We start from the raw sequence: 27,153 nt of genomic DNA, 5'->3' as shown, positions 1-27,153 counted from the left end.
TTATGGTTTTTAGAAATAATGGCTGTGAGAGAATTCACTTATGTTTCTTTTGTCAGGTAACTTTTTCATTGTTCACTAATCCATTTATTGTGACCAGTCTGCGTATGCTGTTCCCGTGAAATACTGGCTGTGAGAGACCTCATTTGTTTCTTTTGTCAGTCGTCAAGTTGGAGCCAAGGGAACAGTTTGAGCCTGGTTATTAAACACAACGCAAGAGCGAGTGCACATTCGCTACACCTGCACACCTTAACACATTTTACTAGTTTATTTTTGGCTATTGAAACTTCCATTATGTTTTTTTTAATTTGGATGTCTGATATTAAAAGTATGATTAATACCAACTAGATTTCAGATATTTAAAATTGGAATATTTCCTTTTAGTAATTTGACTGCAGATATACAGAATGTTGAAATATCAAAAATGTAACTGTAGAAAACTGAATACACGTGATGTAATTTGTCCTACATGGAATAATTTAATTACCTCACCGATATACTGTATATCTAGTCTTACTATTAAATTTTAAAACAGCCACTCATTCTTTTTAAAGATGTTTAGATAGTGTGTATATACGTACATATAATTTAGCTGTGACTTGATTAAACAAATGCTATTAGGGATATGAATAAATGCAACTACAGAGAGGATGTGTGATTCAATATAATGTTAGAACATCTTGCCTTAACCGACACCAACTGGAGAGGCCAGACAAGAATGTGGAATAAGAGATTATTCATGTCATTGATCAACGCAAACATTGCCGCCGCAAAGTCTCAAAAGTAAACTTGAGCAGCGAGCGAGTGTTTAGTACATATTGAACTGCTGCCTGCAGCTCGGGAGGGTCACGCATTTGTTCACATGGAGAGGACGTGCTCTTTCACGAGGATGGGCCCGGCCCACTGATAGTGTTCTGTGAGCTCGTTGGACATGCTAGTTTTAGACTGATGTATGTATGTCTGCTGTCCTACTAGTAAACTCCCTCTGCATACTTCATTTGCACCAAAACAACTGGACTTTGGTGGAAATGAGACATACAAAGAGAATGAAAGTGATAAAACTGAAGTGCAAATGATATTGTATAATAACCCTGATTATTTTGGCGCAATACCACAGACACATGAAATTCTTCTCCATGAGAATCACTTTTATAGCTGGTGTAAAACTACTGTAAAAAGATGTGACTCGAGTGGTGAAATTCCTTTGTTTTTTCTTCTCGATTCAAACTCCCAGCTCTGTAAGGGAGGGAGGGTGCAGACCACTGTTGTGCATCGGTAAGAGCAGATTTGGAAATTAGAAAGTGATTCATAATTATCAAAGAAAATTATTAATAATCATAAAAGCATCACAGTAAACGGTGCATTCTGGGAGTTGGAGCCTTTTGGGCTCCGTTTTGGTGCCGTTTTCCTTTGTGTCCCGTGATGAAACGACATGGATCTGTAGTCCATACTACACCACATCCACAACACTACCACATACTGCGTTAAACACTATCGTCTACCATGACTGATCTTTCTTTTAAAAAAGTGGATGTAGAACAACTCATCAGCAGCCCTGATACTGAGTAATAACACAAACACACCCTGCTTTTTTCTTTCCCTCAGAGCATCGTATGCAAAGCTGCACAGTGTGGCTTGGGTCAAACCACTGCGCTACTTCCATAAATAAAAGTAATGGGCTCTTTTGGATGCAGAGGGGAAGCAGACAGGCAGCCTGGCTTTGGTGTGCTCATGTAATTTGCTCTAACGAGCAGGCCGAGAGCATTGGCAGCTGGACACAGCTATGCATGTGTGCCTGGATGTACTGTAGAGGTACTGTGTTTTTATAGCCATGATGTTTTCTCCGTTTGGCTTCTGATAGGTTAGCTCAGCTCATTTTGGTTAAACGAGCTAGGAGACAAGGGGACCATCGACATTTAATTGTAGCTAGTGGCCACACTGCTGCTATTCACAAAAAAAAATAACACAGGCTAGTTTTAGACTGATATTTAATCATTAGACTTGCTGTTGATTTATCCTTCTATTGATTGGTTAATCAGTTAATATATACCCAATGACCAAAGTATCAACTTAGTTGTCCTGATGCAGTGAAAATAAATGACGCCTTGAAAGTTGCCCTCAATACTTAATTTGAGGTGGCAATACATCAAATTCTAAGTTTTGACCAGAGTGGAGGCCAGGCAAGTTAATAATGGGGTCTACAGAGCAATTCTGCAGGGGTTTGTGTCCAGATACTAAAACCAGCTCTCGTCTCTCTTCAAGGGAAACGGGTCAGAGGGTCAGAGCTTCATCCTGCAGCAACATAATGAGCCACAACATTAGAAGAAGAGAAGCCGACGTGATCAAGAGTAGCTCAGTCTACAGACGTAAACCTTAAGGATTTGATGTGCTAGACAAAAGGTGAAAACAAAGTAAAGGAAAAGTGAGACAAATTAGTGTTGGGAACAATATTTGATTTCCTTTGCAGAAAGAACGCCATGTGAACTTTCAAGTGAGGAATGTGTCAAACATTAAGATTAAATTAAGTTCAACAAGAAGATGTTTATTAGCTCTGTGCTTTAATTTCAGAAACAGGAATAAATTGAATAAAGTGAATTCAGATAGCAGCTAGAAAAATCGAGATGTCTCAAGCTTTTTATAGTATTTCTTTTGGAGTTTGTTTGATAGACAGTGAAAGATGGGAAATGGGGTGAGAGTGTAGAGGAATGACACAGAGTAAATGGTCCAGCTGGCAAGGAGTCAAACCACAGGACCTGCTGCTCAAGACGTATGTGCCCATGTGGTATGCCCCCTCACCATTTGGCTAACTGCTTGCCCTCAGGTGTTGTAAAAAACATTTGAGGGGTAATGTAAGTGACTTATATAAAGATGCATCTGACTCCTACTGTACACGCTGTGTGTTGTGTGCCCCCCTTATCTCTGCCGTAGGGATGAGGGTAAGTCTTGGTACTACAGAGTATCAAACATTGGACTGCAGTTGGGTGCCATTTATCAATACTTCATAATTGATATTTTACAAAAACAATGCAATAAACGACAATTCGAAAAGGCTCGTTCCCAGTGATGAACCTACAGAGAGTTATCAGCTGCATCTGCAGCTTCCCTCCGCTTTAATGAGCTTTATAATGAGTTTCAGCTCATTGCTTATCTGTCTGGAACGCAACTGACATTCATCAGGTGGATGCAAGCCGGACTCCAGATGAATGATAATGTTGCCCTGTAACTCCACGACCTGGAAACAAGGGACAGTTTCCTTAAGGGTTAACAATATCACCTAAAAAGGTGTAGATAACAGCAAGATTAAGAGGGCAGCTGACTAGTATGAAGTAGCATCAAGTAAGAGTGTGCCTGCAATTTTGATTCTGAAGAAAGATCACGTCTAAATTAATTTGTATAAATGAACAGACTAAGCCTAAGAGATCAGATTCCCACGATGCTTCACCCTACACACCTTGGATGTAAAAATCTCTTCCGAGCTCCAGCTGCCATTGGCCACTGTGTGTCCCAGAACCCAGGTGGCCTCCCTGAGGAGCAAAGACCCCTCTTTCTCCTGCTCCCTGCTTCCCCTCTACTGGGGAAGGCCTCTGCTCTCTAAGGATCCTGATCTCCATGCAAGCCTTCCAAAGCAGACTTCCAAAAGGCAGTGGCGGGAAAGCCTGCCAAAAGACCAACCAAGGCTGCAAAGGCTGTTTTCATATCAGCGACAGACACGAGGTCTTAACTGATCCAAGCTCAGGAGCCAGCGGGCAGAGTTTATGTAAGGAGTCTTACTCTGCTGTAAGGAGACAAAGGACACTGAAACCACACAGCTCAGCTGCATCTGTCTGGACACACAAACAGCACCCCAAACGGACTCTTCTTCTTTTCAAGAAAAATTGATCAAATCCACTTGATACCCGTCTCTGTTCAGCAGTAAAGCTGGTATTAAAACACACATTGATTATGGCCAAAAGAGTCTTAATAAAATTAAGATTTTTGTAAAGAGATATTTTTTCTTCAGCTTTACATACTGACCAAGCATCAGTTGTTTATTAGAGGTCATTGCCTCTGGATGCTATCTGTAGCAACAGACTGGATGGGTGTTAACACATAGACACACCGACTGTATATAGAAATGAACGTAGTCACCGGGTCTGAAAGATAAAGACAATGCCTGTATTCCCTGGAATCCCCAGCGGAAGAAGAGATCCAAACGTCAACGGTCAACAACACACAGACCACACCGTTGTCCAAACCTGATATAAAATGGGCATCAGCAGACTTCATGAGAATCATGACCAAATGCAACCATTGTTGAAGCAGTCAGAATAAACAAATCACATGAGAATGACTAATTAAATGACTAGAATATTCTGCTGTCTGAGGAGGTTTTATTCAACAGGCAGGGTATGACAGGGAATACCAGAGTCAGTGAATGGCTCCATTGAAGCAAAAGGCATCATTATTGTCCTTGAATGGAGCTATCACCCACTGAATATTAAAAACAGTAAACGCTTGTGGTGGAGTTGTTCTGAAATGAAGCTTTCCGGAGGGCTACTAACAACAGTGTCACGCTCTTGAGCTATAAAAGTTGCTGCTGTAGCCTGGCTGCAGCCTGCAAGCTTTCTTTGTCCACGGGAGAGTGTGTGTGGTGATGTTGTCTCCCGCAGCCAAAGAGACAGAACTTCTTGATTCCTTATCTGTGTGGTTGCACACTGCAGCTCTTTATAGCGCCATAGAGAATGGATTTGAAAGGATGGAGACGGAGGCCATGTCTTTGATAGTATCCATGGTGATATCCCCGGGATCAGGCTTATATTTTCCGCTTCACTGATAAAGGTGCGTGGAGATCGGTTGAACATTGACAGCTGACAACAGAGATCACAGTCTCTACAGAGCATCGATTATCACCGCAGCTGAAAAACAGTTAGTTTCTACGATGGACACTTTTCAGGAACCAAGAGTGGCTTTGTGTTCAGCTTCACGATGAAGTGTTTTTCCAGCTCTATTCATATCATATCGGTTTTAAAATCCTTGTGCAGAAAAGGTTGTGGATTTTTTTTTACATCATGTAAATGTGCAACTGAGGAGACGACATGACAATGTCTCGTTACCTGTTCCTTCATTGTAAGTGGTACTCCAACAGGTGGCGGACTAACTCTTCTTAAATCTTAAGCTCTGTGTGACAATTGTTTTACACTGAGTGCACTGGGAGGGGGTGATATACTTTTCTGACTCCTCTTCGAAGAAATTCTCATTAAATTAGGAAATTTCTCAAGTACATTGAATGTCCAAGCATTAAGATAAAAAAACGTCATGTAAAACGTCTGGGGGGGACAACTAGCCTGACTGTTTAAAGATCAAAAATACACTTTGACTTTCAGACTGCCATTTTGTTAGGATAACTTGGCTCCATTTTTACGATCTGGCAGTATATTGTACAGTGTTTAAGTTGCGCCAAGATGTGGCTGAATTATATAAAAAAAAAGTTAGCTATGACGCCCTGTGAACAAAATGATCAAACCGAAAAGACACATTGACTACAGGCAACACCCATTACAAGACACGCCCACTGGAAGTAATGGACACACCCGTCTAACTCCAGCTACAAGACACGCCCACTGGAAGTAATGGACACAGCCGTCTAACACCAGCTACAAGACACGCCCACTGGAAGTAATGGACACAGCCGTCTAACACCAGCTACAAGACACGCCCACTGGATAGTACCAATGGTGGTCAGCTTTATTGCATATTCTTATGCTGTAGCTGATTGACAGAAATAAACTGGTGGAATCTCAGGTGTCACTTTTTAATTTGAAATAGGTTAACGTCCCCTCTGTTCTTTTGACAGCCATGGTAAACAGACTGGGCTTTCATTTGGTCTTATCGATCACTCAAAAGCGCTTTACAGCACTACAGTCACATTCAAACAATCATACAGCAGAGCTATTTACGGTGCTTTTTTCTGTCACATTCGTCAGAGGTAATTTACGGACACTTCACCGTGCGGACTGGGGAAAGTGGGGATCAAACCCCCGACCTTCTGGTTAGAGGACGGCCCTCTCCAGCTTCTGAGCCACAGCCACCCAGCCATGTTTTTTCTCTGGTATGAAATGACTCACAACTCTGCTTTTTTTTAGGCAATTCTGAACTTCCCCCCAGGCATTCCTTTATTTCCCGGTCACATTCTCCTAATGCAAAAAATTAAGCAGAAGGACTGCAGCGGGTTGTCAAAACAGGTTGCATGTTCCATACACAACCCGGAATCATCAGCAGACGTCCAGACAGTGTCTGGAATGTACATTTATTAAGTGGGCAAACTGTGAGCCATTCTGCACTCCATTCCATTCTCCATCTGCTCTATGACACATGCTATTCTAGGTTAAATGACAGAGTTATGGAAATATTTCATGTAATTGGTGGGACAGAAGGCTGTGGAGCTGGTTTTGAAATTCTCTCAATGTCTTTCAGGCCATCTACAGTAGAACTTCCGAGAGGGACTTGTGTTAAAACACAAGTAGTATTCACTGATGGTTTGTGAGAGGATCTTCTTTAGCAGTAAAATGGATGCTCTTCTGTATTTATACGTAGTCACAGTCCTTTGCGGTTTTCGCCAATGAGGGCAGATTTTTTTGTTGCGCTGCGGGAGACGATGTGACAAAGTTGTCTGCATGCAGGAGTCACATTTCTTGCTCCCCTGCAGTGAGCCTAGGTGATGCATATGCCTTCAGAGTTTTTTGTACTAGCTCATTAATATGCAGTAGAATTATGTGGAGCTCAGACAACTTCCTTGCCTTAAACCTCTTTTATGAAGGTTTATGCCGTTTTATTGTCAATCAGCATGCAGCATTAGTTTATATATATACACACACACACACACACACACACACACATACATATATATGTATTTGATTTGAATTTTTAGGGTCCTATGAGCAGTTCACCTCGTGGGGAATGTTCCTGTCAGCAATTCCTCTAACCTTCAACAACAAAATACACACACAGTGTTCCATATGAGTGTTTTCTGATCTAAGGTTATTTGATTTTTTCACTGGCCACTCACCAAAATCCTGTTATTATATGGGGATCATGGGGCTGTCCAAAATATGAGCAAATTTCATATCCTGATAAAGGAAATTTCATATCCACATTAACCATACATACCATTACACCTTATTTGTTATTACACCTTTCTTGACCGTGTTGTAACAGCAGCCTTTTCTCCTTTCATTGTCTTGATTCTATAATATTAGAATTTTGAGGATTCGTGCATATAAATCATATCACCATAGTCCAGCACAGGCATACAGGTGGCAGCAAAAAGTATCCACCTGGCCTTAAAAGAAAAGCAAGTCTTGTTTCTAAAGTAGAAACCCAATTTTAGTTTCAGTGTTTAACTAGATGCTGAATATGAGGTTTAATTGAGAGAGCAGCATCAAGTATAAGGCTCAATCTCAGTGCCATGAGTAGTGGTAAATCAGAGGCTTTGATTTTGGATTCTGAAAACATGAGTTTTGTTTTGTCAAAATTCGAAATAAGCTTTAAACCACACAATGTATGCTGTACAGTATTAAAAGCATGTTGCCGTTTTGCCAGAAACCACTCAGCCTGCAGTTTCAGATGATCGGTGTGTGATTTGAGAAATCCAGGTCAGCATCCCAGCCCCGTGAGGTGAACAAGCCCCACAGCCCAAGAAACAGCGACAAGCAACTCACAGAACTGATCTGCAATTTCACAAGTAGGCTACAACAGGTTTCACTCAATCACTCAATCAGCACTACAACAAACACATATAGACATGTTGCCCTCTTGTAACGTTGCCCAAGATGTAAAAAAAAATATGTTGTGTTACAGGTTAAAGCCTCTTTCAACGTCTTAGTCTGTGGTTTGTTTCGAACTCTCGACTCAACTTATGTTGCTCTCATCCATAGACTCTTTGTGTAATGATGATTCTTGCGTAGGTGGTTAAAGAGATTAGTGGTGTTTCAAGCCTGCTGTGAGACCGGTCTACAGGGTACTGTAACCACGTCGGTGCACAAAGTAGAGCCTATTTTAGGTACGAGCTCCTTGTTTTGTCTTCCCCCCACTCTGTACCACGTTCGCCGTCCTTCATGCTTGTTTGTTGTCCCCTGCCCTGCCCACATCGGTGCCGTGCGGAAGCAAAGCATTGTCCATGTAGCAAAAAAATATTGCCATGAAGTCATTTGTGACGCAGTGAAATAAACGATATCGATTAATATGAAATGACAGACATTTTCTATCAACAAACAATATATAATGTCATATCGCACATGTCATACCCTATCCACGAGCTGTGTAGGAGAACGGAACTAATGTTTGTCAGACTGCTCATAGTTCCGTTCAGCTCTGTCAGTGATTTCCATTATGTGTTCTATTGTGAAACAGGTCAGATGTTTGCAGGTGCAGGTAAAAGTGACCACAAGCAGCAGATGTAAACCTACACAATGCAACAAATTCTCACTTCCAGTGAAGTGGCAATCAAAGTCGGAGCCGCCATAAGGTCAATACCATTGTCACACTACTCCTGCCTTTTCTTCTGAGAGGGATTATTCGCACCACCACAAGAGGCTGCCTGTCAGGAAAATGCAAATATGCATCCGGTGCGTTTAAATGTGCAACCACACACAGTGAGTGCTCTTCTGTCTTGTTTCCTGTCACACGAGGTGTAGGACGGTTGAGTTTATCTGTTTTTGTGAGTTTAATTCTTGATTCATGTTGCTCTTTTTTATATAATATACCCTTGTTTGACAGTGGATCAATAAAAGGCCTTAAAGGAGTAATAGCATAGTCCACAGCACTCCAAACTAATGTTGAACTGAAGGCAATTAGAGAACAAGAGAGTTGCCAAAATGTGGGTCAATTGTGATATAATACCAGACTGAAAAACTGCTCAATGTTTCACTCCGATTTCACTCCTTAATGTCCTTTTGCTCTGCTCCGGTTTATTTATTGGCCGGCTGAAACAACACAACAGGTCCGTGAGCCTGGACAGCTGTTAGTTATGTCTACAAATGAGCTAGTGCCAAGAGCTGGCAGAGAGACAGGAAGAGGTGTGTGGGAGAGAGAGAGGGAGGGAGAGAATAGGAGGGAGAATGAGAGGGTGGGGTGGGGGGTGGATAGAAAAAGCAACCCATTGCCCTACTGACAGAAAGAGACTTGACAAAACACGAAAAACATGCACACACCCTCCTCTTGTTGCTCATTCACTGCCTCAGAAGTGGGTTTTTTAGTCCATATGTTACAGAGCCTGATTAATATGGACGTTTGGGGGGCGATTCTGAATATTTGCCGATGATTCCTAAGAAGTCATTATCAATTTAATTGAGGCTTGAGATTCTACAGTTCAACCATTCACTTGATTATGAATAACTATAAATGAAAACAACACAAATTCAACCAAATACAAAGAACTTGAATTCAAATATTAATATATACTTAAATATAAACAAAATTGCAATTTTTTTCTGCAATGTTTATTCTGTAAATTCTGTAAAATATAAGTGTCCATATCTGACAAACATAAATGTAGATACTGATATTGGCCAATATAAGTGGCCGACTAATCTATTGCTCGGGCTCTTATATGTTGTTGATGGTACCTTTATCTTCTCTTCCACCTTTTATTAACCAATGAATACTTGCACATAATAAGACCAAATTAGCTCCAGAATAACCCTTCATGTTGGCCATGAACACACGGGACTCTCATAATAGTATCATAAATATAACTCTCATAATAGTATCATAAATATAACTAACAGCCTCTTTCACATAATTACATTACATTCATTTAGCAGACGCTTTTGACCAAAGCGACTTACAATAAGTGCATTCAACCACTAAGTATTTACCCATAGTGCAAGAATCAAACATTTATCAAAAAGGCAGAAACTATGCTTTATATATATATATATATATATATATATAGTTTTCAGTCTGCGGTGGAAGCATTGAGGGACGCTGCTGTCATTTCAATGGGGAGCACATTCCACCATTGAGGAACCAGGAAGGTAAACAGACATGATTTAGATAAGCAGTTGCTTCTGCCCCCTTGCAGTGAGGGCATGGCAAGCCGGTTCACAGTTGCAGAACGGAGTGGACAGGGTGGGGGGTAAGTTTTGACAATTTTATGGATGTAGGAAGGGCCAGAGCCATTCGCAGCACAGTAGGCGAGTACCAGTGCCTTGAATCCCAGTGCAGGGTGTGGAGGAGCGGTGTAGTGTGGGAGAATTTAGGTAGGTTGAAGACCAACCAGGCCGCTGCATTCTGGCTGAGCTGCAGAGGTCGAATGGCACGTCAGCAGACCAGCTAGGAGGGAGTTGCAGTATTCGTGAGATGACAAGAGCCTGCACCAATACCTGCTTCGTCTTCTCAGTGAGGAACGGACGTATCCTCCTGATGTTGTGGAGGATGAATCCGCAGGAGCTGGTCGTCACTTGGATGTTGGCAGCGAAGGACAGCGGGTCCTTGCAGTTTGAGCAGGGGTCACCACAGAGTTATCAATGGTGATGGAGAGGTTGATGGTGAGAGACGCCTTCCCTGGGAGGAAAAGCATCTCAGTCTTGTCCTAATGACCTGGTGTACCAGGAGAGGAGGATGGGGCCCAGAACACAGCCCTGAGGGACCCCAGTAGTGATGTCCCAGGGTTCGGACACAGATCCTCTCCCGGTAACCCTGTAAGTACGGTCCTTGAGGTGGGATGCAAACAGGGAGAGTGCCGAGCCGGAGACTCCCGGTTGTTGGAGGGTGGAGAGGAGGATCTGCTGGTTCACTGTATCAAAAGCTGCTGAGAGGGGGAGCAGGATGACAACAGGAGAGAGGGAGGCTGCTCGAGCTGTGTGGAGTTCCCCTGTGAAAGCTATGAGGGCAGTCTCTGTTGAGTGACCTGCCTTGAATCCAGACTGGTGGGGGTCAAGAAGGTCGATAATAATAATCATAATCATATCATATAGGATTAAACCAACACATGCCATACCAACCATGACCTAAATCAAACGAAGGCCGAGGATAAATTGTGTTTTGCGATAGGGAACCGAGAGAATCGCAAACGCTCTCATCAAAAGAAAACTGGCTCTTTGCCTAATGAGACCGAAAGAGAGGAATAGAATGGAAAAAAAGGTGTAATTGACGATTTGTGCATTTCTGAAATGAGCATATTGTGCTGAGCCTCTGAAACAAACACAGGGAGGCTGAGAGAGGACATTCATCACGTCGGAAGGCAGGGCAGAGAGTGCCGCTGGGAGCGAGAGCAGCGCTGATAAGACTACAGAGAAATTAAAGTAGCCAGGTTTCACGGGCAGTTTCCTATTGCATCATCAAAACAGCACTTTTATTGTTCACTGTATGCTTAATATGAATGCATAAATTGTTTTTTACAGCTTTCACAGATCTAACTTGAGCGTCAAACTGAAAATAAATAAATAAATCCTCGGCAGAATAATGCACCTCTCCCTGGTGCTCGAAAAGACACATCTGGGAAAAATTGCTCACATCTGAGGCCTGCTGAGGAGGATTACACAGCACACACAAGCTAACTCAATCAATGAAGCACATGACTGCTGCTGTACAAGAGGCGAGTACAAGATGACATATTCAGTGTATAAGGAACCAATACCTGAATTTATTCATTAAACATTCCTTGTGTAGCTCTGTTAAGTTACTTTTATTATCCCTTGTGTTTCTTGGAATTTAGTTTTCCTATTTCCTGTTTTACTTTGTAGCCCCTTTCCTTGTGTGCTTCACTTCCCTTATCCTGTCTTGTTTCTGCTCACTTTACTTTTTGCCCCTGTGATTATCTTCAACTGTTCCTAAGGTGTTCCACCTGTGTTCAATTTGCCCCGCCCACGTTGTGTGTATTTCGTCTCTGTGCTCCCAGTCCTCTGGGTCAGTTCGTCCTGATTGCAACCTGTTGGGTTCCCGTCTAGTCAAGTCCTCAAAATAAAGTCCATGGCCTCAAAATGCACAGAATTGTTCTATCAGCAAGCAGATGTAATTTCTCAGCACCTACTAAAACTAGTACAACATACTTACTTTGGTTAGGATAAGGCACATAACCTATTTGGTTAGGTGTAGGGAAAGATCATGAGCTTGGTTAACTTAACTTCTTAAGGTAAGGTTTGGGTTAAAAGTAGAAACATCATGGTTTTGATAAAACCATGGTTAAGGATAAAAAACACTCGTGGTCATACCTAGAGAAAAAAACAATATGGTCTGAAACAGGAAGCAAACTTGCTGTTGCTGTATAACACTGCCACTCACTTCCTCCTTTGCCTTTTTGTTATGTTGAAGGAATGGAAGAAATCACTGATGCCTTCCTTGGTCTTGGGGAGACAGACTCCTGATCACGTGTGATACAATCATGCTGTCAATGGTGACATCCAAAACTGAGCAACAAATCAAAATCCACATGGTATCTCCAGCAGAACTATCACTTGGAACCACTTGGATCAAGTGGACACGTGGTTTAACTCTTGAATGTGCATTCTAAGCAAAATATCCCAAAATCCAACTGAAATACAATCATGTGCAAAGAACAGAAAGGCCATTCAGAGTCCAAAAGAGGTAAAAGCTAAAATCTTGATACATTTTTCAAATCTAACAAGAGAGGCTTGTATAGAGCAAGAATATTGGAAATGCCATGCAGATTCTAGATGCAGATGAAAGATGTAATTTTTAAAATGAAATAAACTTTTGTTTCCATTGACTGTGGCTCAATTTTTTCACGGTTCAAAATAACACTCAAGGTCATTTTCATGGCAACAATTAGACTTAAATGTTTGGGTGAATGGAATAAAACAGCAAATTCATCCGGGAAAACTCACCAAAACACTTTTGAAAGCTGACAGTGAAAACAGTTGTGGGTATAGTGAAATTCAAATGTTTGGTTTTTTTTAAATGGTTTTCGGAACCTCCTGACTGTTTTATGGGTTATAATTTTTAGCCTGAAGATGTGGAAAAAAAATGTGTGGAGTGAGATTTGGAATTAAGGCGTAGGGGGAAACGAACGATGATGACACCGTCCTGCAGGATGGAGCCTTAGGCGTGGTCACAGATGACCTGACAGTCGCAAACACAACTGTGAAAATTGTCAGTAAATGTGTGTGTGTGTGTGTGTGTGAGCGCACAACCATGCAGAAATGTGGGTAGAATATAATGTTTCCAGGCTCCACAGCTGCTCTAGCAGGACTTCCTCAGCACATGCCAAACAGGAAGCAGTACAGAGAGCGCAGGGTGTACAGCAGGTTTGACAGGCCAAGAATCACATCCCCCAACACCACCACCTGCTCGCTGTATTACTTCATCCACATCTCCACCCTCCATGACCACCAGGACTATCTTTTGCTGAAGGTTTACTCTGTTTCCAGTGAGCCTCTCTAACCCTCTGCAGTGTCACCGTCTTTCCCACACTACAGAGTCCCCCCCCCCCTCTTCCCTCACTCCCCCTTCATCCTGCCAGCTGAAGCGGCTCCAAATCTGAGAGATTTTTTTTCGGGATTTTCCTCTGCACAAAAAAGGGGGGTGTAGCTGGCTCGGAGCTGCCAGTCATCATCTGAGCTGTCATCCCAAACTGGATTAGAGCAGATTAACAGAACAAAGCTCATTATTGATTTGAATCACTATTAAAGTGGAGACACTGTCTGTGGCCAAGTTCAAACAAACTACACCCTGAGGAGGAAAAAAAAAATCAATGAAGGGACTGGGATAATAAACGCTGCTACCAGGAGAGTGTGGAAAAAAGGTCCTCTAAACTCTGTTTTTCATGAAGGGAGATTGTCCGAGGACTCGGGTGCTAATTAACGCCTTGTCAGCTCAACAAGACACATTTGCAGGGGTCTGCCTCATCGTCATGTACAATGGATGGCATGTATTGCCCATTTCATTGCCCGTATCATCCAAGGGTGGCGGTGTAATCAAGTCTTTTATTAACATAGAGAGCTTACACTTCATCTACTAACCCTCAACGGAAAATTTGCTATTTTAAATGAAATGTGCAATGCCAGTATCCTGGGCTGTTTGTGTGTGTGTGTGTGTGTGAGAGAGAGATACTGAGGCGAGGAGATAAAGCCGCTGAGCACCAGCAGCCACCGCAAACTAATTGAATGATATGGTCCAATTGTTTTGACGCTATTAATATTTAACACATTATCATTACCCTGTTGGCTCTTCTTTAATAATGTAGGTTTGCCTAATTCTATTTACCTTGTGACTTGAAGACGCTTTTCTTGATTTAATAACTTAAACTGTGCAAGTTCATAAACTATTTTTATAGTACTATTTTGTCATTGTATATATAACAATATTACAATGGGTGGTATTACTGTCTTCACAAGTCATGCATGGCTATACCAAAAGTGGTTAAGGAAAAACTTTGAGGAGCATCATCATCATCATCATCATCATCATCTCTACCATCTGACATCAGATGCCAAAGAGACCCAGCTTCAGTCATCACAGAAAGGTTAGTGTGATGTACTGTGTTTAATTAAGGATGTTGCAACAATTAAAATGGCCCTGGATTGGAAAATTGTTCTCCACCCCTGATGTAAATGTTGCAACTGTAACAATGTTGTATTAAAAATAAAATGATGATCATAAAAAAAACTGCCTGCTACCGGTCCTACACTGCCTGTCTGTTGGAAGCAGTCGGACTCATTTTCTCAGTCTGACAGGAGAGAAGGAGTCTATCACCGACAGGCAGGATACACTGATGTGGGCTCCACATATTACTGTATTTCACGTTTTGCTTTCAAACGGATTTCTCAGAGAAACTTTGCCAGTGTGTTTTCTGTCCTCAAAGAGCCTTTTCTTGTTTTGTAGATGTTGTAAAGCGGGGTCATTCAATCACATCACATGATTTTTGTCTGCAGATGGACATCTCCCAGGTGTCATGAGACTGTATATAATAAAATGTCTTTTTATTTTCTAAGCACTTCAAAGACCTTGTAACAGTGACAGCGGACGGGGGGGGACATGTAGCAAAGGGCCTTATGGGACTTGTGGTGTGCCCTCCATCAAGATGTGATAGTCCCCTTATGAAACCACTTTAAAAAATGCTAGATCCATGTTTTTATTTGGATCAACACCAAATTGCACACACTCGCAGATATCAGTCCCCTACTTATGCATGATTTTTTTCACCAAGATCCCCGGGAAATAAATAAATAAATAAATAAATGTTATAGGTGTTAAAAAATTCCAATATCTGGGCAAACATTTTAAGGGTCCTGTCTTGGCCCATGTCCCATCCTGCTACCGAGATTCTAGGAAGCCCTGACTAACAGTGCTGTCATATGCCCTAGGCGGCGCTGTTCGCGCTGCAACAACACAAACAGCAGACGCAAAAACAAACAGATCCAGTGTTATGACGGCAAAAACGTGATTCACAGACAAACTGTTCTGGATATTTCAGCCAGCTCAACCATGTCCAGCCTCACGTCAGCTGGCATTCCAGGACCCACCACACGCACACACACACACACACACACACACACACACACACACACACACACACACACACACACACACACACTCCCCCACTCTCATTCTCAGTCTATTCTCAGGATGTGTGTAGGTCAGTTTTCACCGCCTCGCATTCATCCTCATTCCGTCCCTCTCTCCTCCTCTACCCTCATTTCTGTTTAAACCACTTGAAAGGAGGGAGTCAGTCAATCAGTTTGATGTAGCACACTCGGGTATCAGTTAATCAATTACATCAAGTGTGATGGCTTCTCCTCACCTGACCACAGCAACACACAGTCATTGGCCTGTTCTACATAACAGATTCATTTGCTTTCATGAAAAGCCATCCACCTAAAGGTTTCCCCCTTCAATGTGAAAAGGACTAACAGGGTCTCAGAGATTACACTGCCAGCTGATTGTTAGACACCTGTACAAAATAATCAATACGAACACGTCCAATAATCTTTTGAATGCACCTTTTGTTGACTGTGGATTTTAACAGCAGCTGCTGTGTCCACTATATCCACAGTATATATTTAACATCTAATAATAATAAAGTAAGTCATCTTCTTGTGTATTTTTGTGAACTTGAAGCGAGTTTCCGTGAAGACAGTATACTTTATATTATAAAAAGAAATCTTTCTTCTTTCAATGAGATGCTTTCTTTCGATAAAGACATATTGATATCATTATGATGAGACATACTGTCTTTTTTCCTAATGATGAGCTACTTTGTACTAAACTGTTACTTTCATTATTTACACCAGACATATTCTCTCCTCCGTTCATAACTGTAAAAGTGATGGTCTTGTCATCTTCCTGTCCTGTCCCAGTGGGGAGAGGCCCGGACATAAGATAAATTCAGTTTCCAGTAACATTCCCACTAACCCCTCCTTCGGCAGAGCGACTGCTTCCCCAGAATGTGTCCCTCTTTCTCTGACCTACATTCTCTGGTCAGGACCAAACCTGCCCGCCTCACTGGGACTCTTTTAAAACAATCACAGAGTCTGCCAGTACAGTGTATTACACACTGTGACTCCCTGGCCCAGACTCAGTGGACCGTCACCAGCCAACTCTCTACACGTTTCCGCCTCCTCTCCATCTCATTTATCACTGCCTGTCTGTTTCATGTATGCCACCATTGTCTCGGGGCTTCTGATTTTTTTCTCTCGCCTTCCTTAACTGTCTCAGTCGCTTCCTCCACTTGTCTCCTCTTACTCCAAGCCATCAATCTGTTTCCAAGCAACTGCAATACTATGCATCCACTACATGTACACTACCTTTCACCGAGACACTGAAGTGTCACTTGCTCATTGCTCGGAAGTCACGCGCATGCAGCGCTGCTTCATGACAAACCAACATTCACTTTCACAAATATGTAAATATGTATGCCATACACAGATGGTAGCACACAGCTGTAAGACCTATATTCCTCTTTGAGATGTATGTATACTGATGCGTATGGATGTCTGTATACAAACAGACAAGTGACAAATGAGAGTGTCTCCGTAAGATGTTGAGCCCTCCCAGGCCGCACAGAGCCGCTTCAACGGGCCTTGTCATTGACTGTACAAGTCTCTGGATATCTACTGAAGTGGTATGGAACACCACTATAGTACAAGATGTTTCCTCATTCAGTTTTGTCATGGATGGAGGCATTGTCATTCTGTTTCCCCACTCTATTTCATGTTTAGATGTGTGTATAAACACTAGTCTAATATTGATTGGAAGACTATTTTTTTTTTTTTACTGTTGTTTGTCCGTATTATAGTGCAGTGGTGTGCATTGCTATATAAACACAGTACTAGTTGTTCCAATCACCTGCTAGTAGCTGCATTTGTTACAAGGCATAATTTATATCTTATTGAGATACATTTCCAAATAATATATTTGTACCATTTCTCAAGTTTTATATCGAAAAACGTACACTAGGGATTCGTATCGATATATACAAACACCCGCGGGCAATATTCGAGTGCGTCGGTTAGGCCTGTCACGATAATTACATTCTGCAGCGACTTTTCGTATGATACATGAAAATTAACTCAATAATTTCTTTTGATCTCAATAATCGCCATTGTGTTTGTTGACAGCATCATTCCTTTGCATCGTCCAACCACATTGTATCACATTGAATCGCACTGTGTTGAAAGGCATTGCGTTGAATCGCTTCACATCGTGATCAGGATGTGAATGGTATCGTATCGCATCGTTAGGTTATGCATATGTATCTTTAATGTATCAGATCATTGATAGTGTATCGAGATGCGTATCATATCGGCCTCACACCAGAGATTCCCAACCCCAATGTAATGCAGCGAAATGTCTTTGAAAAATAATATTGGCTGAAAAATGGTCTCTACATTAAATATGCTGGCACCTCTTATCTATATCACTTTCAGGATTAAATAATATAATTTTTTTTTAATTACTTGATAAGATTTAGATTTTGATGAGTATGATGATCTAAATTTGTGTTATGTCCAAGAAAATCTATCCATAATAATATGCTCATCACACATAGGTGTATGGCTGTTAGAAAACAGTATTGCTTGAAAAAGTTTGCACAATGACTCCAAATCACAAAATTATAATAATAATAATAACTAATAGACTGCATCCATGATAACAGGTGTGGTCAAGCAGCCAACACAGCCTGGGTGAGAAAAATCGCAGAACAACAATTCAAAAACAAAGAAATAAAAAGAGCAAGTGCCTTTTGGATAAGTAGCTCATCCAAAAGGTATCACTCCAGGAAATCGTCTGTTACCACTTAACACTTAAAGTTATGCACAGTACAGTTTATTTACATGTATGTCTGTTTACAGAAATGCTACATTTTTCATTCTTATTTTGTACCATCACTCCTTTTGGTCTATTGTAGTGTGGTAAAACCATTTTCTCCATGTCAGTTTACTCCACAACACATTAAAAACAATAGTGAAAGATTCTAAGTTGCTTAGCGTTCAACATGTGGAGACAGTTAGTAACCTTGAGCTTCTGCGATGACGCTCAGACCGACCAAAATCAAGACCGGCCTAAGAGAGAGGAGGTATGATTGGAGCCGTTTCCTGTCTCTCTCTATTATCACTTTACATTCACTCTCCTGTCGCCCAGTTAATTCCACATTTCTCCGGGGGCAGACAGAGGAGGTTATTAAAGGTGTTACAGCAGTAAAAGTGGCATTAGAGAAGGGACACTCACTGATTATGTTCCACTTGAAGCACCAGTTGGAGGTCATTGGATGAGAGCGCTATTTCCCCTCTGACTGGGTACTCTACCTGTGGGGTTAGGAGGAGGGAACAGATCAGGTCATTACAGTAGAGTAATAGTAACACTTGGCGCATTTACATCACCAATTTTGACTGGTCATCCAGCAGGAACACAGTCAACAGGTTGAACGCAGAACATTTGGCCATGCATGAATGTTCAATACGACATATCTTGATCCAATTCAATGAAAATATATTTAAAGCAAACTGTGGCTAAAAGAAATACTATTAACTGCATGTATTTCGCTATTCATTTTTAGTTTCATGTGTATTCAAATGTTGTAGACATAATAAATGTACCTATAACACACAAGGAGAAAAATAAACCAAAGCCCAGATAGGAGCTACAGGGTTCATTTTAGGCCTCAACATCATAGACTGGTCTCAAAAGAAAAAGAAAAGAATCTGCAGCCATGTTAGCAATAGCATATCTGAGAGCTACATGCTAAACAATGCAGATGATGCTAATGGACAATTTTAGAGGAAAAGTCAAAGTTAAACACCACTTATTTTGATCATCTGTTGCACTATTGCAATATCTGACAAATCGAAGTCTAATCACTGAGTATGAAATGTCAGAATAGTAAAAAGGCAGATCACAGCTTGATGCAAGATGATGCTTTGTTGCCTTCTAACCAACAGTCTAAAAATATTGTGTCTTACCGCTGTATGAAACAAGCCGCCAACCTTTAAATTTGAAAAACGTTTTTTTCGCTGATAAATTTGTTGAACGAATTACCGATTATTAACAATCTTGCCAATTATTTAAAATGATAAATACATATATTTTTATTGTTTCAATTGTCCCATGTACCATGATTACATGTAGCTGATTGGTGTCACGTTATTGATTATATGTTGTGATATTTCACTGAACTTTGACTGGGGGGACTTATTGTAAAAGACAATGTATTACCAATTGTACAATTGTCTTTTATGAAATTTAATGCTAAGGGTCTATCCTCTGGAGCATGACTTTTTTCAACTGCTTTTTAGAAAAAAAAGTTGACTCTTTGGGGAGCATGAATATTCTGCATACAATCCAGGGCCATCAGATTTTCATTTATTATTACATGCAGGTGGAACATTTGACCCCATGTTGTCACAAAGGGAAATCTAAGAGTGGTAATCAAAATCATTAGGATTCCTCCTCTAGAGATCTTGAATACTAATATATACAACATGCTAATCTGCAAAGTAGCTGTCAAGGTAACAGCATCTTACTCTGGACCAATACCCATCAACCAAGTGCCTTCCAGAGCTGCATTCCTTCATTCACAATATGATGATGTAAAATAACTGAAACTGTAAAATGGAAGAAAGAAAAAAAATGGTTTCTTGTGGATCCTAAATATGCTATGACATTCATTTGTTTTAACATCTGACCAACATTGGCAGCAAAACAAAAACAATATGGAGCTAATTTAATTTGAACTTAAAGGATATGGTTTTCATTATTAGAAACGCATACAAGCTTATTTATGTCTATAAATAAACCTCTAAGTCGCTCTCTCACTATTGCCAAGCACCTCTGTAGGGAAAGCTGTTTGAGGCCCATCAGCTTCACGCTCCCTCTTTTCAAGCTGCAGCGAAGAAAAAACAACTCCATTTGCAATTTCATATTTTTTCTTTCTATCTTTTTTCTATAGGATAATAGATATCACAGATGCAGAGAGAAGGGGAAGACAAAATGTTTCAAGACCAGAACAGCTTGACCTTGACATCGGATTAGCACTAAAAGTAAAAGTGGCAATGACTCACAAGATGAGATATGTTAACTGTGCAGAAAAAAATCCTTTAAGCAAAAAGAAAATCTAGGTATTAGCACATTCTGATGTGATATATGGCAGCAGCTTGCCTGAACCTATCAGACACAGTAATGAATGTTTTGTAACATAGACATTTGCACCACCGGCTAGAGGATATCATATTGAAATGATGAAATTGCTGTGAATTATGTTTTTTTCTTTTTGCTGTGTAACAGCAGCTCTGCAAAAATAATAGTGAAGGATGCAGGGGGAATCCCACGAGCAAGACAAGAAGATGAAGAGTGTTGAAGTCTTTGATTGCACTTTGTGGCGACAGAAACCTTTTTACGTCTAGACAAAGAAACGAAAATGTGCTCCAAGAACATTCTGCGGTGAAATTACACATCCCCAGGTAAAAGTAGTTCTGTGCAAACCCAGCGTTAAGACTGACACAAACCGGCTTTGCTTTAGGGATGAGAGCGGCGCTATAGGGCTCGTTCTTTACAAGCTCCATGAAATCATTACACTTGTCTTGACTCTTGAGAGGAAGAAGAGCAACTGTGAAGGATCTCAAGTGAGACTGCACACCTGCGGGTCCGACAACAGTATTAAGGAGGCTGTTTCTGAACCATGTGGTGTTAGGAACATCCTAGGTGGGAGCTGAGGTCGTGCTTTTGATGCCTTTCTGGCCATCTGGCCGTCGGTGAACTGGACAAACTGCAACTCTCATTTTCTTCGGACCTCTGTGTTTCACTCCTCATCTCTGCATGAGTACATCACTAAGTACCCCACATGAATGCCTCACTGTAAAAGTTCCTCTGTTAACAGTAAAATGCATCCCCGCTTTGAAAATGTTGCATATGTAAGTATGACATTATGACAAAACATGCTTAAACTATAAAAAGTAATGAACTTATCAAAAACAGGGTTTTACTGTTGTAGGTGATGGAGGTTCAGCTCTTTTCAACTGGCCTGTTGTCTATGCAAATACAACTGATGATGAATTTCATCATTGTTTAATCTGCATGTTACTGTACATTGTCCATTCATTGAAAAACTATAGTGAAAAAAAATATCGTCAACATTTCTAAACAACACACACAGTCCCCTTATGAAACCACTTTTAAAAATGCTAGATCCATGTTTTTATTTGGATCCACACCAAATTGCACACACTCGCAGATATCAGTCCCCCTACTTATGCATGATTTTTTTCACCAAGATCCCTGGGAAATAAATAAAAAAATGTTATAGGTGTTAAAAAATTCCAATATCTGGGCAAACATTTTAAGGGTCCTGTCTTGGCCCATGTCCCATCCTGCTACCGAGATTCTAGGAAGCCCTGACTAACAGTGAGGAGCATCATCATCATCATCATCATCATCTCTACCTGACTAACAGTGCTGTCATATGCCCTAGGCGGCGCTGTTCGCGCTGCAACAACACAAACAGCAGACGCAAAAACAAACAGATCCAGTGTTATGACGGCAAAAACGTGATTCACAGACAAACTGTTCTGGATATTTCAGCCAGCTCAACCATGTCCAGCCTCACGTCAGCTGGCATTCCAGGACCCACCACACGCACACACACACACACACACACACACACACACACACACACACTTATGTCAGCCTAGTGAGCTGGGACAGTTCTCCTGTCGTCGGTGTAGACATACCACCTTACGTATCTACCTTCCATCTCTGAGCACAGCTCCAGACAAAACAACCCGCTGTGCCTTCAACACCGTTCCCTGCCACGTCATCGAAAGCACGATTAGAACATCAACTGACCCGTGCTCAGCAGATTCACTTCCACGTCTCGTGCATCAGTTTCAGCTGCCAGGTTGCGAAAGGACGGGGTCACAAATGGGAAGGGAGAGGGAGGTGCGGGAGGGGGAAAGCTGGTTTCCACTACTTCTTCAACTAAGTCCATCACTGTTTGTTTGTACAACACCGTGACTGCCTCTGAGGAGAGACTGACAGTGAGTGCTGTTATCGCTGTATGTGAATTATTGCCTCACCTCGCCCCCGCTCTGTTACTGTAAAGCAGGCGTTTTTTTATCCGACCTTTGAGTACGGTAAACAATTTTGCTGTTAACTCTCAGAATAAAAAATAAAAAAAGCAACAACATAGACAAGGAGAGGTCGTAAACCCTCAGCATGCTTCAAAGAGTCAGAGTCTTTCTGACAGCGGCATCAGGGGAGGCTGTGTCGGACGATGTTCATAACTCCCGAAAAACTGATGCAACACGAATCCTCTGTCATTCTGGGATTGTCCATGTGCGCTGTGGTGTAAAAGAAGGCGAGGATCAATTGTTTTTTCTGCTTTTCAGTCTTCATTCGTCTCTTTCTGACACTGTTGCATGTACAACTGTGCACGGAAAGGACCAAGGGGGAGACTGTCCCAATGGGAACACCTCTGAGTCCAGGGACAATGTTGGGGGGTTTTTTTGGTTTTGTTTTCTGCCTTCAGATGTTTAGTCTGTTCACATCTGTGGGAAAAAGTGTTCATTCCTTTTGTCTGACCGCTAACATTGAAAATGAGGCAAACAGGCCGCTGTCACAGCCTCCTCGGTCTCTAATCAAACTCCATGTCCCCAAGCACGTTAGCGGCCAGCTTGGCCATAAGCTGCTCCCATGTGTTCCTCCCTTAAATACTTCAGCCCTCAGTGGTCTGACAACTGGCATACAGGCGAGTCGGTTTGAAGTATAGTGAGAATTGAAGGGGGAATTTCCCACTATAGGATTTCATTGTCAAATGTTGATATGCGGAAAAGAAAGGGTTAAAAAAAACATCGCTGTACAGGTTTTCATCGTCAACATAATTTCTCTACCAGCTCTAGATATAAAATGACCGGCTCCTTGGGAAAAGCATCTTCACTTCCTTTTTCCACCCCACTGCATCTCAGGGTCAATTCTTCAAAAATGACTGGTTCGGAGGCTGCGCTTAGTGAATTTGCAATGGGGTATCTGCACATTAAGTCATCAAACAGTTTCTAAATCCTCACATTCCCTCTGCCGCATTTGTCGATCTCTCGAAGCAGCCACCGGTGTTTTTGCTCTGAGTGATTAGGGGCCGCGTCTCCTGATGTCCTGAGGTTACGGTTGCACAGCTTTAATCTTCATCCTGCTCCCCCACTGGCTTAAAGAGCAAATAAATGTATAATGTAAAGCCGCATCGAGTATACGCACATTTGAAATGTGTGTAGTGACATGTTTGATCATGTTTCAGTGTCAGTCATTTTTCTTTTTTAGTACAACACAACCCACAGGGCGAGATTGTAAAATGAAAAAAAAATGGGCTGGGTTTTAAATTGCGAGGTATGACGAGTTTGAGAAGTCACTTGCTGAGGAGTTAGAAAAGCCCTGTTCAAGATGCTCACTTGATAAAAAAAAAAGAGAGAGACAGTTGGAGAGACACTAACAGACACTGAAAGAAAGGAAAAGAGGGCAAGACAAAAAACAAAGAAACAGGAAAAGACAAATTGATGGTGAGTAAAAACAGGAAGAGAGGAAGCCAAAGAGGCGGCGCAGACAAGGAGGAGGACAGCTAGTGAACTTGGCCGTGCCACCGACGCTTGACTGCTTGGGGCCGTGGACAGACATGGAGAGGGATGAAGACGGCAGCATCCATGCATCGGATGAGGCTCAAGGCTCCGCTCTCTGCTGAAGCAGAGCTAACGCACACTGTGCCAGAGGAGGGCTCATTAGATGGATCGAAGCTCTTCTAATCTACATGAATATGATGAGAGGGGCCCCGGGCAATCCTCGCTTCCCTCCTGAGAGGCACCGATTACCATACAGGGTGATGAACAGCAAACGTACAAAGATGTGACGATGTGGCGTCACATCTTTGTTGTGACTGCCACAGTGACAGTAAGTGTGCTCTTTTCTAGCGCCTCTCATGCGTTACATGACGCCAGTCAGGCCTCATTTAGCAGCAGTTAATGTGTGCTCATTTAATGACACAAGAACATACTTGAAGCTCAAATTGTACACAATGGCTGCTCTTAACTGGCCCCGTGAGACCGTGTCATTCCAAACGTGAGTCTCATTTCCATATGTTTGGCCATCACTTCTGCCATTTGCGATTCTACTGTCCAAAGTGATAACTGAGAGCCGCATGGTGAAGTGTCAGATGAGGTAAGAAACACGAGCAGTCCCGACGATCAGACACGATGGAAACGATAGATAGTGAGCAAAAATCCCGAAACAGGGAAACGATGAAATGAGAAAATAAAAACCCACTAGGAAAAAAAAAATACAAGAGAGTCACAAAAAAAAATCTGGAAAATGAAATGCACTAATCAGCCATAACATTGAAACAGTAAATGGCTTGAGTGTTTTCTCAGATTATTGTAAATCTGTTTTGAAAGAACCATAGGTGATGTGATTCAAAACATATTTCCCATGACTTCAGAGCTTGACTGATTCGAAACGTACTCCAATTAGCCACCGCGATAAAAACCAGGGTGATCGCTGTCCATTTGCACGGGGTTGACTGACCCAGACACCAGGGGCAGGATCTGGGAGACACACGAGAGCGGGAATCGGAACGACTGGACGGGTGAGTATTTCGACGTGGAACAGGAAGCAAATCATGAACATTGGCTGTATGTTAGAGAATGCACAACTATGGCCGGCAGGTCACATTTTTAAGCCAGAATTGTAATTGTGAACTTGGATGGATGCTTATGTCCGACAGTTGGGGTCATAGACGTTTTCTCTTTCATGGAGGTTTAGCTAAACTGGGGGTTCGTTTGTTGTCTGACTGGTTGCACTTTTTTCACCCGTGGGACTTTTTTAGCCCACAGGTACCTAACAAAACTCCCGAGTCCCAACAAACTGGTTTGTCAGAATGTAAGTTGTTGAGTCTGACGTGACCTTTAGAGACAGTAATTGTGGCTGCGGCTACACATCCAATTTTTAAAAAAACATGAATTTTGAAATCACAGAATTAAGAACTTGAACACAGGAATCTAACAAAATGATTCTTAAAGAAAACCATATTTCTTCTAACACTTTTCAGTTTAATCGCTGTCATTTGCGAATGATATTGCTCGCCACTTACTGGAACAGAAACCGGAAATATCTAAATCAATTTTATTAAGCCAAACATGGAGAAGAAAAAACAAGCCAGGCCCAGTTTTCCTGACCCTGAAACACACTGAGGTATGTTAAATTGTATTCTCCTGCAGTACACATGGAAAAAGTTGCGTCAGTGTCCTGTCTACTGAGAGAAAATGTTCAGTTTTTCGGATTTTTTTCTTCTTATCGGAGTGAAACTAGGCCAAGAAATTGTTGAAGGAGCTACAGTCGTGTCCTGCGCAATTTCACCCGATCAGTCAAGCAGCGTGTGCAAGGGCCAGGAAAGGTATGATTGGATGGAGCTTTACAGGAAGAAGCAATCAAGTTTGAGACTCGAGAGGGCTTGGACAGTGAGGGCGCGGGAGGACGGAGTGATGCTGAGGAAGGTGGAGGCGGTATGCGTGATGAGCGAGGGACGGCTGCTTGCGGGTTGCTGAGGGTGGAGTGGACTTGTTGCAGGAGAAAAAAAAGAGTGCGGTGAATAATCGCGCCCTCCAGTGCTGTGTGAGTGAGTGTGTGTGTGTGTGTTGGGCGTGTGCACACGACCCGCTAAATGACATGAAGAGCCTCTATGTCAAATGTATGTCAAAGCGGCTAAAATGACGTCTTGTTCTGAGAGGCGGAGGAGTGGAGTGTGGAGAGGTGGAGGCAGGGGGCAGACGGGTATTACTGTTCCCCTTCAGTCCTCCACTGATTCAAAGTAGGGTGCCGAGGTTTTCCAATGATCTGTCAGGCCGCGAAAGCAATGGGAGGAAGGTATAAGAAGTTCAATTTTATTTTCTTGTCTTCAAATACTTCAAATATAGTGATAGTGACTTCTCTAAAGCTTGAGACTAGGGGTGGGCAGTATCTCGAATATATGCGATGTATCGCGAACACGTTGCACATGAGATGTATTAAATGACTATATCGCGAAATACCGCGACTACAAATTGTCCCATAGAATTATGTATAGGCGCCAGCATAGGACTTGCTTTGAAGTTTAAAATTGACCCCAACAGAGACCGTTAATGAATCTCATTAAGATTAAAGAATTAGTTTTAATACAGACATAGGTTGCAAGGACGACTAGAATCGTCATACTGAAGATGTCTGGTTCGTCAAGTACTCCAGCATTTTATTTCAGCCGGTCAATTTCCGTAGTAGCTTGTCAAATTTGCTTCCTTACTTCAATTCTGGGGCTGGCCAACTGGTGGAGGAGTGGAATAGGATCCCACAGATGAGAATTGCCTGCCTGATATCATCTATGCAAGGACACTTCTTGTGATGCACATGGAGGACATGCGGGATATAAGTGAGGCCAAATCATCGACAGGCTCCACCTACGCAATGGAAAGGTCAATGATGCAGTGACTGGAACATACAGCCGTGTTCAGTTCTATTGTTGTTCTGGTTTTTTTTTGGTCGAAATCTTTGGTTGAAATGGACGACAACTTTACTGTGCTGGTGCACAGTCATATTCCGCAGCAGCAGCAGGCTGTTTTCAGCCGGAAAGCGCTGATAAAAACCCCGGTTGGTACCTGCCCAGGAACAAACAGCAGACACACACAGCTAGAGTGCAGCTGGTAAACACGGTGGAGCATT

General features: G+C 42.0%; 1 protein-coding gene across 1 annotated transcript in view; it reads right to left on the bottom strand.

Annotated features, from left to right (window-relative positions):
• Positions 1-27,153, bottom strand: part of adam19a (ADAM metallopeptidase domain 19a) — a 160,170-nt gene that overhangs the window by 69,066 nt on the left and 63,951 nt on the right. Inside the window, exon 3 of the mRNA XM_035637076.2 lies at positions 18,664-18,740. Within this exon, the coding sequence (XP_035492969.2) occupies positions 18,664-18,740 (77 nt within the window). The remainder of the gene's footprint in view (positions 1-18,663; positions 18,741-27,153) is intronic.

Source organism: Scophthalmus maximus, chromosome 1, assembly GCF_022379125.1.
Source record: "Scophthalmus maximus strain ysfricsl-2021 chromosome 1, ASM2237912v1, whole genome shotgun sequence".
Classification (NCBI taxonomy): domain Eukaryota; kingdom Metazoa; phylum Chordata; class Actinopteri; order Pleuronectiformes; family Scophthalmidae; genus Scophthalmus; species Scophthalmus maximus.
The sequence above is the reverse complement of the archived record's forward strand: the minus strand, read 5'-3'. Positions and strand labels throughout refer to the sequence as shown.